At 37.2% G+C, this 14,300-nt stretch overlaps 3 protein-coding genes across 4 annotated transcripts; 2 read left to right on the top strand and 1 right to left on the bottom strand.

Annotated features, from left to right (window-relative positions):
* Positions 1-804: 804 nt before the first annotated feature.
* On the top strand, positions 805-3,216 carry LOC141909277 (uncharacterized). The gene is made up of 3 exons (XM_074799666.1): positions 805-1,213; positions 2,210-2,338; positions 3,113-3,216. Exons 1-3 carry the CDS (start codon positions 1,121-1,123, stop codon positions 3,194-3,196), a joined length of 306 nt encoding a protein of 101 aa, XP_074655767.1. The 5' UTR covers positions 805-1,120; the 3' UTR covers positions 3,197-3,216.
* Positions 3,217-3,590: 374 nt separating this feature from the next.
* LOC141908669 (tRNA (cytidine(32)/guanosine(34)-2'-O)-methyltransferase-like) lies at positions 3,591-10,221 on the bottom strand. 2 transcript variants are annotated; one of them, XM_074798800.1, is made up of 11 exons: positions 10,151-10,221; positions 9,723-9,874; positions 9,578-9,647; positions 9,108-9,213; positions 8,631-8,709; positions 8,226-8,278; positions 7,876-7,929; positions 7,453-7,555; positions 7,260-7,343; positions 5,912-6,015; positions 3,591-4,012 (listed from the first exon to the last, which is right to left on the bottom strand). In XM_074798800.1, the coding sequence occupies exons 2-11, from the start codon at positions 9,841-9,843 to the stop codon at positions 3,773-3,775; spliced, it is 1,014 nt and encodes a 337-aa protein (XP_074654901.1). In that variant the 5' UTR covers positions 9,844-9,874; positions 10,151-10,221; the 3' UTR covers positions 3,591-3,772. The 2 variants fall into 2 exon arrangements, with proteins under 2 accessions (XP_074654901.1, XP_074654902.1); XM_074798801.1 differs by lacking the exon at positions 10,151-10,221 and adding an exon at positions 9,961-10,008.
* A 226-nt stretch (positions 10,222-10,447) lies between these two features.
* LOC141908845 (uncharacterized) lies at positions 10,448-13,710 on the top strand. The gene is made up of 8 exons (XM_074799072.1): positions 10,448-10,602; positions 10,709-10,826; positions 11,079-11,267; positions 11,563-11,700; positions 11,801-11,960; positions 12,074-12,208; positions 12,518-12,697; positions 12,923-13,710. Exons 1-8 carry the CDS (start codon positions 10,487-10,489, stop codon positions 13,057-13,059), a joined length of 1,173 nt encoding a protein of 390 aa, XP_074655173.1. The 5' UTR covers positions 10,448-10,486; the 3' UTR covers positions 13,060-13,710.
* The last annotated feature ends 590 nt before the right edge of the window (positions 13,711-14,300 follow it).

The following is a 14,300-nucleotide window of genomic DNA, read 5'->3' as shown; positions in this document are numbered from 1 at the left end:
CCCTGTGGCCGATGGTTTCGTATTCCAGTTGTGATTAATAGCGCGTGCGAATGATATAAACAACTCTGAAAAACCGCATTGTGTCTCTCTATTGTTGAATGGAATTACATTAGAGTTTATCATGGATGGTACGTATAAACTAGTTAATACGTCCATACGTAGCCAGCTGAATTCCAACTCGAGTCCTAAGTCCAGTCATGGCTTAACGGTCCCAGATCCGACTCGAGTGCGGAGTCTAGTGCATGGTCGAAGAATAAAACCCCGTCAATAGACAGATTTTCATAAAAAAAACTCTTACTCAATTGAGGAGAGACATGGTGATGATCATCACTGGATCAAAAATAGTCTTCAGCTCGAGTCATGCCCGGGATTTGACCCCCTCCCCCTCCTACTCAACAGGGACCAAGCCATACTGCCACATAATCCCCAACCGCATTGGCCCAATTCAACAGCGCTGTGTCCGCTCAGAGTGTCCCATCGGCAAATCTAAAACGGTTTTGAATCTAGCATGCTCTAGCAGTTAAAATATCAATCGATCTCTCACTGATCAAAAGCAGCGCAAAGTGGCTACCTCTATTCATAGTAGTTTGTTTGTGTGATAGCCGTGGTATATGCCATCGTAATCGTGTGTAAATACTATTTCCCATTAACGGGCGGGGAATATTGTAAATGATCATCCTCATTGATTGTATCACCGGAAACTAAACGTCTGGTTTTATCAATGGAAAATGCAGCGTGCCATTAAACAGTACTTCCATCGTTTTGTTGCCCGGTGCATTATTTTTAGCTCGGAGTTATCACGGATTGCATCACGCGGGAACTATTGATGACGAATACTATAGTACAGTCGCTAGAGTTGTGATATGTGACTCTCTTGACGGTCCCGCGCACACCGCTACCGCGGTATTCGTTCCCACGCAGCACTACTGAAAATCGACGACACACGAATTGTGGTCGGCGGTCGCGTTGCGCCAATTATTCTGAGAAAATCGCCTCACGATGGTCCGTCCGAAATTATAAGTGTTAGTACTGCAGCTGCTGCGAACACCGTAAATTAGTATTTGAAGGAATACTTCGAATTTGACATTGACGATTAGTTAATTTAGTTGACCGGGAAGTGATGTTTTCCAGAAGAAGCAGCAAATTGACTTGGATTTTATTCTGTTCTTTCCTCGTTGTCTTCACCTGGAACGATGCCAATGCGGACGACCAGGTAAATAAATCATACATTTGTTAATTTTTCGCGTCAGATCAAACGATCAAATATCAGTTTTGTACGTGGATTTTTGGCGTGCAATAATATTTTGTTCCTTAACTGAAATGAATTAAAAGTTCGTCTCATGAAGTTTTTCGATCGTTGCTGTCGTATTAGAATCATTCATTACATATCACATTCTGTTTATTGTTGTAATATTTCAGATTTTTCTTTATAATATTACAAATTTTAATATCGTATTAGTATAGTGTAATATATATCTAATTTCAATTTGCAACCAATAAAGCTAGTCGACGTCAATCTCAAATTTAGTCGATCATACCCAAATTAACACAGTAGAAACTAAATCGTTTTAGAATATTTGAGTAAATTTGTGGACAATATGACATCAGTTAAATAGTCCGATGATTTGAGATGCAAGTTGATCTCCTCCTCCGCAAAACCATCGACTTTCAGTGACGATTATTGACGATACAAGTCATTTATTTCGTCACTCACTAATGAATGGCACTCGACAGGGATCATCAATGCATGATTCGGGTACAATGAATCCACGGTTTCATGATGGATTCACCTTTTTTCTCGTCGTTGATTGCCGCCGCCACCGCCGCCACATTTCTCGTCTATACCTCAGGAAGAGAAATTTCACCCAGAAAGGTGCCAAGTTAAAATCATAATCGGGTCATTTTTTCTATTTTCTAATGGAATCTCGGTGAAACGCGACTCTTACCGGGTTACAAACCGTGATGAAAGACAAAACCAAAAATAATAAAAAAGAAATACGAATCCGAAAAGTTTTCTCAGCCTATATTTCATTGGACTTTATCCTTAAGTCATCATCAGGAATATTCGGCATTCCTGAATATGATGATAAGATATAGCTCAAGAAATCAGCTAGCTTTCTGTATAACTGCTGAATTTCATTCGTATATCTACAAAAAGTAGCTACAGAACTGCCGATGAAAGATGATCCCTTTTCAATATTCATTTCAGTTTCTATGCTGCATGCGAGGATGGAAGAAGTTCCGTGACGTCACTGTCTGCGACGCCCCGTGCTGCCCGGGTTATATACAAAAAGTGTCCTATCCAAAGATCATTGGCCCGTTGACCTACTGCGATGAGGTAATATCGAAAATAGAAAAAAAACCGGTGAAGTTCAGTTTTTATTGAATCTACAAAAAATTGAAGGCGTTTCCTACGTATTCATATTCCATATAGATATTCAGTGCATTGTTTTTTATCTGAATTATTTATTTTTAAATACACCCGGATATACTTTGTGTATATACACTGAATTCTTATAATTCTTTTTATATGTGAACTACTAAGAGGTGTGGTTTATCCTGCAGGCAACTTATTTCCCTATTTCACTTCTAGCTATTGAAGCTGTAATTCTACCACGGTATGTTATATGAATAAGGTGCATTTTTAAGTTTAAATTCATCGCCCACACGTTGTATTTATTCATTATCGAATGCTCAGTTGTGTAAATTCAGAGATGAAGTGAAATAGGTTTTGTGTCTATCTTGAAATAAAGGGATGAATGTCCCTAGGATTTGATTAGGTGCTCCTTACGAATTCATCACATCTCGTCGGGAACTGAGGGGAGTTTGATTTTGAAATCGAAGTGTAGATTGTATATGCAGATAGTTAGGTCTTGGAGTAATCATTGAACAACTCCAAAGTTGGATGATCATCATTGAATTAGATGTACTCCATGGTTGGATGATCAGTCGAATGAATTTAACGGTCGAAGGTTTTAGTACTCATTAGAATCTCAAACGTTATCTCTATTTCGAATACGTAAATTTTACTTTTAATATAGATTATCTGCTTTAATCTCAACTGTTTCATGAACTATGATGTAAGATGTATTTTGTTTGTTCTTTTTCTCAGACGTACGAGACAAAAATTCTGAAAAAGCTGAGACGTCGACGGAAATTGAACACGATAGTGAGAGTGGGTCGCTCCGTATGGTGAGGTGTCGTCGTTTCACGGAGACCATTTGCCGAACATTTATCTAAAAACTTATCGGCCAATGAAATTGATATTTTCTTGGTAAAATATAACTGTTCGATTGGATTTCTGTGATTTACCCGCAGTGTTAGTCTTTCACCTACAGCGTAGGACGGTAGAGAGCTGGGATCTCGCTTTCATCGCGGTTATCAACGATAAACGATCGATGGTCTATTCTACCTGGAAAAGGGCTTTCTGACTAGGTCCGATATATCTGTAGAGTAGATCTCTATTTCATCGATATAAATGTATCACCGAGCACCACTAACAAAAACAACATTCATTTCAAAAGAATTATTCTATATAATTCTCAGAAATCTTGTTTTTCTTTTAACATTCATACAATATCATTTTTCAGCCTAATACGATTCACGTAGTTTTAGACAATCTACATCGAATAATTCGAAAATTAACTTGAACATCATTGTTTACAACACAGGACACCGGTAGCGGGGCGTGCAACACGGATTACCGCTTGGCTCTAATGAAACAAGGTTCACCAACTTGACAGAGATTCCCAGACGACAATTTAAGGTCCCGTCAATCATTAGATATTGTAATACTATCAACGCCTCCGACAGCTCCCTCTAGTGAGTCCTCGGTGATATCAGCGAGTTGCGACGGCTCGCTGGCTGTTGTCGAGATGGTTTGAGTTCGGGGAGATGCGCTGCTCGATTTTACGAGTTGATCGTGTTTCCGCAGGTGACACGCTTGTTTATACGGCGGAGTAATCGGTTCCTGAGTCGGTGGGTGATACGTGTACGATTTACCGGGTTCCAGCTGAAACAAAACAAATTACGAAATTCAAACATAAACCTCACATAGAATTTCAAACGCGCTTAATTCAGATCTTTTTAATCCGTATCCCCGATCTTATCCGAATATCATTAATTAATCTGCATCTAAAATACATGGTACATGTATATGTGATCTGTGTTGTTCATAAATCGGATTACTTCAGGGTAGCCACTTTCACTCGACTTGCGTTTTCCCTGACTATACCCTTACAAGCACGTCGTTTTCCCTGACTTGATCTACTATAGATCCAATCAATTAATACAGTCAAATACATAAGACATGGACTAAAACTGTTTGATATCACGTGCGATCTAGTTATCTCAACAAATTTTCCTGACATCTAGCTCTTTTTTTTAACAAAATTCCCCGACTTTTTTGAAGAAATGAAAATTCCCGGATTACCAGGTAAGTGGCCACCCCGAGATATCAATGGCCCGAAATGAACCGGATGAAGCAGGCACTGCAGGTTATGAAACAGTGTTCGAGGTCGGTAACGTCTGATAGGAAACTAGCGCAACATGACGAATGGAGTCAACGTCGAAAAAGTACATAAAACGGTAAGACGAACTTCTCTCGACGAAACCAGATATGATTTCACTGATTGATGCATTATTCAAAATACATGTAGTTCATCTCGACTTGGAAGAAACCACCACTCCTTTTAACGTAACGGTCATTCGAGGAAGAAAACATGACCCGAAGTACCGAATAACTAAGTCGGTCTAGATGATTCACCGCAGGTCTACTCGACGATTCTAAAGCCTACTCGTCATCCGATAACCGCCAGTGGATGATGACGGATACGGAAGCCCGCGCTATGGTGCACACATAAGCACGCATTCTGGAATAAGTTTCAGTTTCATTTAGATATGATCGAATCGAGAATTACGGTCGTCGGGTGGAACCTCGTTAAAACGACCTCGGATATAAAGATTTATCGGTTATTACGAACCAAAAGTTCGTCTCTAATAGGACAATTTTCAGTAATTTCATACGGGACATATTGAACTAGAGGCTACAACACGGTCTTTAAAACGAAGAGACAACGTAGGTTATAGACAAGGAACAATTCATCGGGTTAGTCTTCTGGAAAACTAAACATCCACACGAAATAAAGCGAAATCAAACTAAGAAACAAAAAGCATATTTTCTGGTCCCCTGAGGTTCGAATCGTTGTAACGATTACGCGAGGATTTACCGCCAGTTCCATTCACCGCGCTGCACACGAGACAATGCGATCCAGGCGAATTGCGTAATCGAATCGATCGAAACTGGAAACGAACATTGAAATTTCTTTCGCAAATAATCGCATTAATTAATCATCTAAATCGTGTGCCTGCGAGATCTGATCTGCTTGCAGTATTAGGAAACCGCGACGGGAATTTGAAACCAATGAATCCGAGCCCGTAACATTTTGGAAAACCATCGCTTAAAAACTGAATTTCAAGATTTTTCTTTTGTCTCTAGAAAATTAATCATCCGTTAAAATCCTTTGATCTCGTAAATTTGTTTCCTCATTTTTTTCGAGAATGAATTCCAATTAATTAAATTTGGAGACAAAATCAAATTTCGTACAACGAAAATGTGATTTACTATTCCACTTTATTAAGGCGAGGCCAAGTTTTATCAGCCCATAACCTCCTTTAACACGACCCCCTCATGCAACCGCTGGTGATAGCCAATTAATTTCCTGAAATCCTAGAATTTCCTCGGTCAAAGAAAATTCATCCAGACTTTTTTTCTAATTTCCGTTCTACCAATAATCAAAAATAAATAAACAGTTCATTGTTTGCTGAGCGACCATTTTTCATTTCTGATCCCGACTAGACGAGCATCAGTAGGTTCTACTTATCTGTAGTTAGAAATTATAGGCGTACATACCTCCAGTGGGTAAGTCTTATCCGAATCATAAGCACTCAGATCCCCGCAAGCTAAAAACGGGACGATCACTCGATTGACGCCTTCGAGTTGGTTGAAATCAGCATCTGAAATAAATCAGCACTTCGCTTTAAAAAACTTGACAATGAAAAAAGTTCTTGCGTAAAACTGTTCAAAAATGGATCCAGTTTAACTAAGAGTTTAAGGTATTGATTGTTGTGCATATTACAATCTTGAAGTAACCAATAAAACTTCGCTAAAAATCGGCAAAATTGTGCAAGGAATTACTTCGGATGATATTTCAAAAGATTCCAGATTTATCAGAATTCCATCTTCGAAGAAAATTAAGAACTTTTAGACTGAATAGACTGATATATCATCATTTTATCGTGATTATTCATTATGATTATTTATTATGATTAATCATTGTGCTCATCGTTGAGAATAATGCATCAATTGATCGGTCATATCGGTTGACCTACCTACTAACGAACAGCCCAACCCCCAAAAAATGAGATTTTAACTGTAAGATGAAACTGGACTGTGCTGTGTTTATACGTGACGAGAATATCACAATCATAAACTAGGGAAATGTCAACAGTTATTGTATAGATTAGCACCACTCACTCATTCACACTACATATAACTGGTAATACTGTAAGTATTTCAATGACGAATCCTATCCTACTGATATTTCATAGCGCGCACTCTCTCGTCTGACATACAGGAAAGTGGTATCATATTACTAACTGAGACCTGAGACTTTACACATCTGTTGTCACACGTAGAGATTTATTACCGATACGAAAATCGAAACCCAAAATAACATAAGTCAAAGAAGTTCAGCTCGATGAAAGTAGTATACTCCAGTATAAGTGGATGGCAAGCAAATCCGAATTCATCTACAGTTGTCGGGGATGTCTAGGATTTTTTAAAGATAATCAAGAAATAAACTGAAGGGTACCGATCGTACTATCCGAATACAAAACGTCATCCAAATCACTGGTTATAGGTGTGCATCGAATACGCAACAATTACCGACAATTACTGACTAGGAAATCATGACAAAGTAGAAATACTGATATAATACAGGAAGCTACAGTAAACCAAAATTCCCTGATGTGTCTTTGATTTTCCCTGATCATTGACAAAAAATTGTCTGATTAAATCATAAGATATTTTCAATCGAGGCTGCTTCTGAAATCAGATGATTACTCGTGCCACTCGTCATCAACGAGAACAACAATAGACCAGAAATTCAAATTGCAGGATTTTTGCCCGATTAACCAAGTCAGAATTCTCAGATAATCCCTGATCCGTAAGAACCCTGTAGTTATAAATCAAAACATACCGTAATGATTATCGAGCAGTGGATTAGACATGTTCGGCACGTACCCCTCAGGCGGGGAATAATTCTGACACACGACGAAAGCCTCTGAAATGAACAATAAATTCCTTAAAGCGAAAAGAAGGTTTGAATTCCAAATAGAAAAAATTTCAATCCTCAGGTTTCAACTGAAATGACTACACTGCGTATAACTTACCTATACTCGAGTTTCGGCTACTTCTCGGTTTTGCGATCGTGACCAATGGAAAAAATATTTTCAACTGCGAGTACAACAGGGTGACGTCTTTACCGCGAAATATCTGAAAATCATTGCAAGTTACACGAAAGTTTAATATAATATCTATACAGACTGCATGACATCAGGGAATTCTGTCTGTTTTCTTGAAAATCGGGGGAAAATTCAGTGAATTTGAATTTTCGATGTCTTGTTCTTGCTGGTGATCAGTGGAAAAAGGAACCTCTTGATAAGGAACAGCCTCCACTTGGGTTATTAAGTAGATAGATATAATTAATGTAATCTGATTTTTGGTCGAGGATCAAAGAAAATTAGGGAAATATCAGAAAATTTTGGATTTCCTGATCAGTAAGAATCGGGAGTTAGTGAATGAATTCAACGTACCTTCGCGACGAATGTTCCACCAGGTTTTAATACATGTGTTGTGATATTTAAAGCCTGAAATAGAAATATTTCATTCTGCAGTAATAATACTAAAAGCAATAACAATAATAATTATAATGATAATAATAATAGTCCTTGTATAGCACAGTGTTCCATGTAAAACAAAGTTGTGGAGAGTCAATATGCTTATTCCAAAGTCTAGGAGCAATCCATGAAAATTTTCTCACGCTAAAATTGGATACCGGGTAGCTGAAATGTTGGTTCAGGCCGAGAATAAGACTGAATGAGTTCGCTGATATAGACTTGGTGCTTTGAAGGTAACAGAAGGCAAGTAGTGGAGAAAAACTTACAGCTAACAGCAACTGAGCTTGAATATATTCATCGATATCGTGTAAACCAGTGACTAAAAAACAAATTCACAAACAACTATTACTGAAGATGATTTGAAAACTGGTTTTATAAATGGTAAAATGAGAATCCTGAAATGCACCGGCTAAGCTATGCCACTGTGTGCATAGGACAGTTCAATCATAATCTAATTTACCTTATCCTTACGCATAAAACATCGGGCTTTATAAACTGAGTGATTTTTAGGGTTTTATAACGCATTTCTTTTCATCATTTGTAGAAGTTGGGAAATTGTGGATAAATTTCAATTGAATCCGAGAAGAAATCTGGCTTTGTTGTCCGAATGTGTACTAGCAACACCTGGTCAATTCTTGCATTCCCCACGAATCCCCAATACTCTAACTCACCATCAGGAGCACCGTCACAGACTACCAGATCAGCATGATCTCCTTCGAATTGACTAATTATCTCCGAAGCAGTAGACACCTAATTAATTAATATAGATATCTATTAGAAAGAGGATCGAATTACTGAATAGCAGATAAAAATAGAAATACCGGTACAGTCAACCCTGATGTTGACTGTAGTAACTAGACATTAATGAAACACTGTCCATGTTGTAATGACAAAATAAAGCCTCACAATCATAATGAAACATGAGTTCGAAATTTTTCCCTGAGATAGTTGTTTATTCAATCTTTTTACGACCATACCCTACTACGTCATTTTCAGGAATACCTGGTATAAGGCATTAGTTCATTGCTTGATATCAGGAATAATAGGTATTCCTACACTAGCTCATGGAAATATTTAGGGCCCTTTTTTGCATTCTTAGTGTGCGGGATTTTATGGTATATATATATATAAGGAAAAGAAAGGCCTACCTTGGTTATATCACCCTGTATCTGTATGATTCCTGGAATTGGAGCCATCGCTTGTAGATCTACTGCAACAATTCGCACATTTTCATCTACACTGCTACCTTCACCCCTAGAAAATAGTTTACTATCATGAAATAAGAAATTCAATTCCACACTTATGAACCCAATTCCTGGATTCGGTTCCACAGTTCTGGACCCAATTCTATGGTTCTGGATTAAGTTCCACAGTTTTGCAACCAGTCACACACACACACACACTCACGCACTTGAGGCAGGGGTGAAATTAATGACCTCAGTAGTTTTCATATTGTTTAATTCATTAAAATTGGCTATTTGAACATTTTTTTACAACAAAATACTTTACCATATTTTTTCATGGCATTAATAGGGATCATAATATTTTTAGACACTTCTCTTGAATTTTTGGCACGTTTTCATCTCTCTCAATTTTTCACATCAATCAGATGAATTACCGTATTTTTCTTGCAAGTACTTGACTCCAACTTCCCGGGGCGGCGCACAGATCTACAACTTTCTGAACACCTAGGAAATCAGGAAACATTAATTGTAGTTAAGCAATTTTAATGATTCATTTATTTCTTCAAAAATAGAAGCTACCTTTGAAAATATTGAATTCTTCATCAATTTGCAATAATTTAAATGCACTTCTAGCTCTCCATCCTTCCTCTTTAGCCAACCTGTAATAAACATCTCGTTTGTCCTTCGATGATTTACCCATTATTTCTTAACGCAATCAGTTTTCTACGCTTCTACAAATCATAGCGGATAACAATTAATTATTCATCAGAAAAACCGGAGACTAACATTTTATCGGATGTTTTTGAGAATCTATTACACTTTTTTCCATGTACGAATAAAATTGAAAAAGTGCGTAATAAATTATCTACATTTGGAATTGGATTGAATTTTTTGGGTTCCGTGGATAGATTTATGGCATTTTTGCCCAGAAATTGAGCTGTCTTCACGAAAAAACCTTTTCTATAGAAAACGATAACCTATATTTAGATGTTGAAAGGATTTATTACCCGTACAGTTCGTTATCTAAGCAATAATTTTAATAAAACTTAATTATTTCACTCCCGTCTATTCATGGAACATTGACCTTTTTCATAAGCGCAGAATGTTTCACGAAAAATATTCCAAATCGTGAAAGAAAAAATATTCATATTTTAAGAATAAAATCAATTCATCAACTTGATTAGAATCTTGAATTAATAAATACGTTATCAAGAGAGTGAACGTTATGATGTTCATGTGGATTTTGCAGGATTCGAACCTAATCAACTTCTGATTCCCGCCACCAGGTGGTGATGCGGTCGATTATTCACCGGCACGAAGAATTTTAAAATCAGTCCAAAATCATGTTTTCTGTCGATTTTAACGACTATTCTCACATGTTACTCGCTTCGTTGGCGTTAACGTGTATTTTAGGAATTACGATGACGTTCATTCGTTTGATTTATGTCACTTTTATCAGGTAAAATAAGAGCAGCACGACGACGCCTGCGGACCCGCGGATTTTATTCAATTTTCAATGAAAATTAATATTTCCTCAGTAATATTTCTTTGTTTACCACTTTTAGGCCGAGACGTCAAGTTGAAGTGAATTGTTGGTTTTGCCAGGAAGACACCACTGTTTTATACAGTAACATCAACAGTTGGAATTGTCCTTCATGCAATCAATATAATGGCTTTACTGAGGTAAAACATATCTCTTAAACTCAAAATCCTTTTAAGATGTGGTTTTTCTGTTCTAGGTAATCTTTTTTAGGGAGTAGTTCAAAGTCTATTAAAGTGAAGCTTGGTGCTATCAGCTAGCTTGTCTGAATACCAGATGTTGTTACGGTCTCCTACAACTGTTTGAGGAACAACGGCTAGATACTAGACTAATGAGCTAGCCACAGGTACGGACCTGCTTAAGTATGACATTGACTATATTTGTTTCTGATTCAGGATGGTGATTATAACCGGCCGATTATGGCTCAGTTCAAAGAATTTACGTCTGTCAATCATCAGTCTCCGCCTTCTTCTTGTCGATCATCAGATAAATTTAGCACGTGCGCGAAGAAGCTTTGTCACAGCTGTAATCAGAAACAAACGCTGAAAGTTCGACAGTTAGCGAACTATGTTCCTTACAATGAGGTAATCTTTTAGTTTCATTGAGTTTTTTCTGGGTGGTTTTTATACCAAGCAATTCTTCTTTTCATCTGCTCAATCGGCTGAATGTTACTACAAGCATTATTAGCAGATTCAGTGATTCTTTTCCCCTCAAACCACAGAGCTATGCTCTTTGTCTTGACCAAAGGGAGAGAGGTCAGAGTTGTACTTTTAATCAAGAAAGAAACTCTAGCCACATTCAAACACATGAGTCTTGGATTGATTTTTTACTGCTTCATCCCTACACTAGTGATATAGAATTCAAATGATGATCTTGCAGGATAACTATGATTTGGAGATACAAAAATTCCAGATGCAAATCGAAAAGAGCTATGAATTGTGTAGCATGTGCAGGGAACTGGTGAAAGAAGAAATTGATTCTCAGGATAAAATCTTGCGCAAGAATTTGTTTGGAAACGTAAGTTCAACTTCAAATAGGAAGTTTGTTACGTCGGTAAATTGTATATGGTTTCATCAGCTAAAATTTACCGACTGTTTATATTTTTTCTTTCAAGCAGGCAGCTGCAGCGGCTCCTCTATTAACAGAAAACAATCATCACAGCAATTTTACAGACAAATCTGGTTCGAATTCTGTGGCGAGATATTTCGAGTCCATGTCCCTCGGTCGGCCGTCATCAACAACATCAAATACAATACCATATCCGAAATCAAACCTCGGTAATTCATTCATTTATACATAGAAGCTTTTATTGATTACTGAATATACAGTAAACCATTCGTAAGTCGGATGTAATATCTGTAATATATGTCTGTGATGTATTATTTTTCAGGTGGTTCGTTTTCCAATCAAAGTAATATCAGTAATTCATCATCTTCGGTGTTCAATCCGTCATCGACGACTGGTATCCTGAGACCAGCGCGGTTTATAGGTGGCGCTCCTAGTGTAACCAGTTCAAAACGCTCAGGTAACCACGATCATATTTATAGAACCCTTCGTCTACGTCCCTTAGAGATCAAGAAATTCCGGATTTAATTTTCTAACGGGGAATTCTAACTCAATTTGAAACTCAGGGAATTTGATTATTCTGTGTTATGTCGTTATTGCTGGTGATGAGTGGCACAAGGAACCTCTTGAAAAGAAACAACCCACACTGAAAATACTTATATTTCAATCTTAGAAATATCGGGCAATTTCTGATTCTCTGTAACAACTCTGTCATCCATTCATTATCAGTCATGGCCATTTTCTAACTGAACATTTCATGTTTTTACAGCGACGAAATGGGAAATGAGTCGGAATAAAGTTTGTCAATATTTAGAGAATCATTCGTTCGGCGAGAATCACAGCGAAAGTTCGTCGAGTTCTTCGCGGTCGACGCAAGTTCAAGCAGTTCACACGACTTCACCGAGTTTAGACGAATCATTAGCATCAGTTCATTCTAGAATCACTTCACGTGAGTAATTTAATGTCTCCTCCTGAATTCTTTTCTATCAAAATGGCAAAGTTTCTATGAAATCGACCACAAATTCGGGAAATGTTTGTGGATTCTATATTCATTCCTATATGTATTGCATTAGTGTAACTACCAAACCGTGTCAAGTGGCAATTTGATCCCCTTACTGAGACCTATTAAATATTTTTGGTTTTATCTGACGTGTTTGATATTTTGTATTTTCAGTTGAAGCGAATTCATGGATGAAGAGCACATTTATACAGATACTGCTAGGAGTTAGTATCGGTGTTAATTTCAGTATCGCCGGATATTTCATTTTTCATAACTCGAAAAACTTCAATTCACTGTTCGATTTCTCGTGAAATACCCACTGAATTTGCTGTCAGTCAAACGAACGAAACAAATACTCAATTAGTGGATTTTATTTGCTTTAATTTTCTCACCTGGTAGGAAGGGAAAAAAGTAAGAACACAGGATGCAGTGAGGCTCTTAATTAAAATCGAAAATTAAAAGGAAGTGTTTCGTTGCGCATTTATTCTAGAGTTACCCGGTAATACAGAATAGCAGTGAGCTATTCTGCGGTAATACAGAATAGCTGTTAGACTTCAGTAATACAGAAAAGCTGTTAGTCTACAGTAATACAGAATAGCAGTCAGTTATTCTAAAGTAATACAGAATAGCTGTTATTCTACAGTAATACAGAATAGCTGTTATTCTACAGTAATACAGAAAAGCTGTTAGTCTACAGTAATACAGAAAAGCTGTTATTCTACAGTAATACAGAAAAGCTGTTAGTCTACAGTAATACAGAAAAGCTGTTAGTCTACAGTAATAATACATAGAATGCGAATTAGCAGTTATTAAGCAATCTTTATTTATTATTAAATCATGAGTGATACACAATCATTTTAGTTAATGTACTTTGTAAAAGGCTGATAAAAAACGACTTTGTTTATTGTGATAGATTTTCTGTCTTGAAATTGTACAGGTGTGTTTTTGTTTTGTGAACCTTAACTGAAAAAAAACGAAAATAAAAACGTCAGGTTTTGTAACTGTTATTGTTTTTGTTTTTACATATATTTTCAAAAGCGAGGAGCGGAAAAAGCGAGGAGCGGAATATACAGATGCTATCATTGGCCACATGTTTCTTGTTCATATTGAAAACACTCCACGGAATCGATATAAAACTTATATTGGAAAAATTCAGAATTCATGGAAAAAAACTACCGCCATTCTATCTACCACTCTAATCTCTGATATCAGCTCTGCTGGATATTCTGAAAAAAAATTGTCCGGAATTTCCAAAAATTTCTGGGCTTTCCTGCAACCAGCTGACCGCCACTCGATTAAGTAATAACTGTCTATAGACGGGTGCCACTGGAGAAACGACTGTATCACAAATTCCATTTCCTCTGCGCGTTCCGCGTAGGTTTTATGACGAGAACGTGACTATCTTAGGAACTTACATGGTATAAAAGAGTGCAGTGGTTTTGATTGTTCAATTGACGACGTGTGAAATGGGTAATTTATTAAAAATCAGAGCTCATTATCCGTCGAAAATATAAAACTATCAACATCAGAATCTTGAGTCACCAAAACTTTG

The sequence above is a fragment of the Tubulanus polymorphus genome, chromosome 7 (genome assembly GCF_964204645.1).
Source record: "Tubulanus polymorphus chromosome 7, tnTubPoly1.2, whole genome shotgun sequence".
Taxonomy (NCBI): Eukaryota; Metazoa; Nemertea; class Palaeonemertea; order Tubulaniformes; family Tubulanidae; genus Tubulanus; species Tubulanus polymorphus.
This window is presented reverse-complemented; position numbering and strand designations above follow the sequence as displayed.

What these genes read in the sequence shown, in the direction of transcription:
- LOC141909277 (XM_074799666.1), top strand. Translation starts at nt 1,121, where the DNA reads ATGTTTTCCAGAAGAAGCAGCAAATTGACTTGGATTTTATTCTGTTCT. An exon ending in ATGCCAATGCGGACGACCAG is followed by an intron (nt 1,214 to 2,209) that starts GTAAATAAATCA and finishes TATTCATTTCAG; the next exon opens with TTTCTATGCTGCATGCGAGG. An exon ending in CGTTGACCTACTGCGATGAG is followed by an intron (nt 2,339 to 3,112) that starts GTAATATCGAAA and finishes TCTTTTTCTCAG; the next exon opens with ACGTACGAGACAAAAATTCT.
- LOC141908669 (XM_074798800.1), bottom strand. Translation starts at nt 9,843, where the DNA reads ATGGGTAAATCATCGAAGGACAAACGAGATGTTTATTACAGGTTGGCT. An exon ending in GTACTTGCAAGAAAAATACG is followed by an intron (nt 9,214 to 9,577) that starts GTAATTCATCTG and finishes ACTATTTTCTAG; the next exon opens with GGGTGAAGGTAGCAGTGTAG. An exon ending in CTGTGACGGTGCTCCTGATG is followed by an intron (nt 8,279 to 8,630) that starts GTGAGTTAGAGT and finishes TTTGTTTTTTAG; the next exon opens with TCACTGGTTTACACGATATC.
- LOC141908845 (XM_074799072.1), top strand. Translation starts at nt 10,487, where the DNA reads ATGTTTTCTGTCGATTTTAACGACTATTCTCACATGTTACTCGCTTCG. An exon ending in GCAAGAATTTGTTTGGAAAC is followed by an intron (nt 11,701 to 11,800) that starts GTAAGTTCAACT and finishes TCTTTCAAGCAG; the next exon opens with GCAGCTGCAGCGGCTCCTCT. An exon ending in AACCAGTTCAAAACGCTCAG is followed by an intron (nt 12,209 to 12,517) that starts GTAACCACGATC and finishes ATGTTTTTACAG; the next exon opens with CGACGAAATGGGAAATGAGT.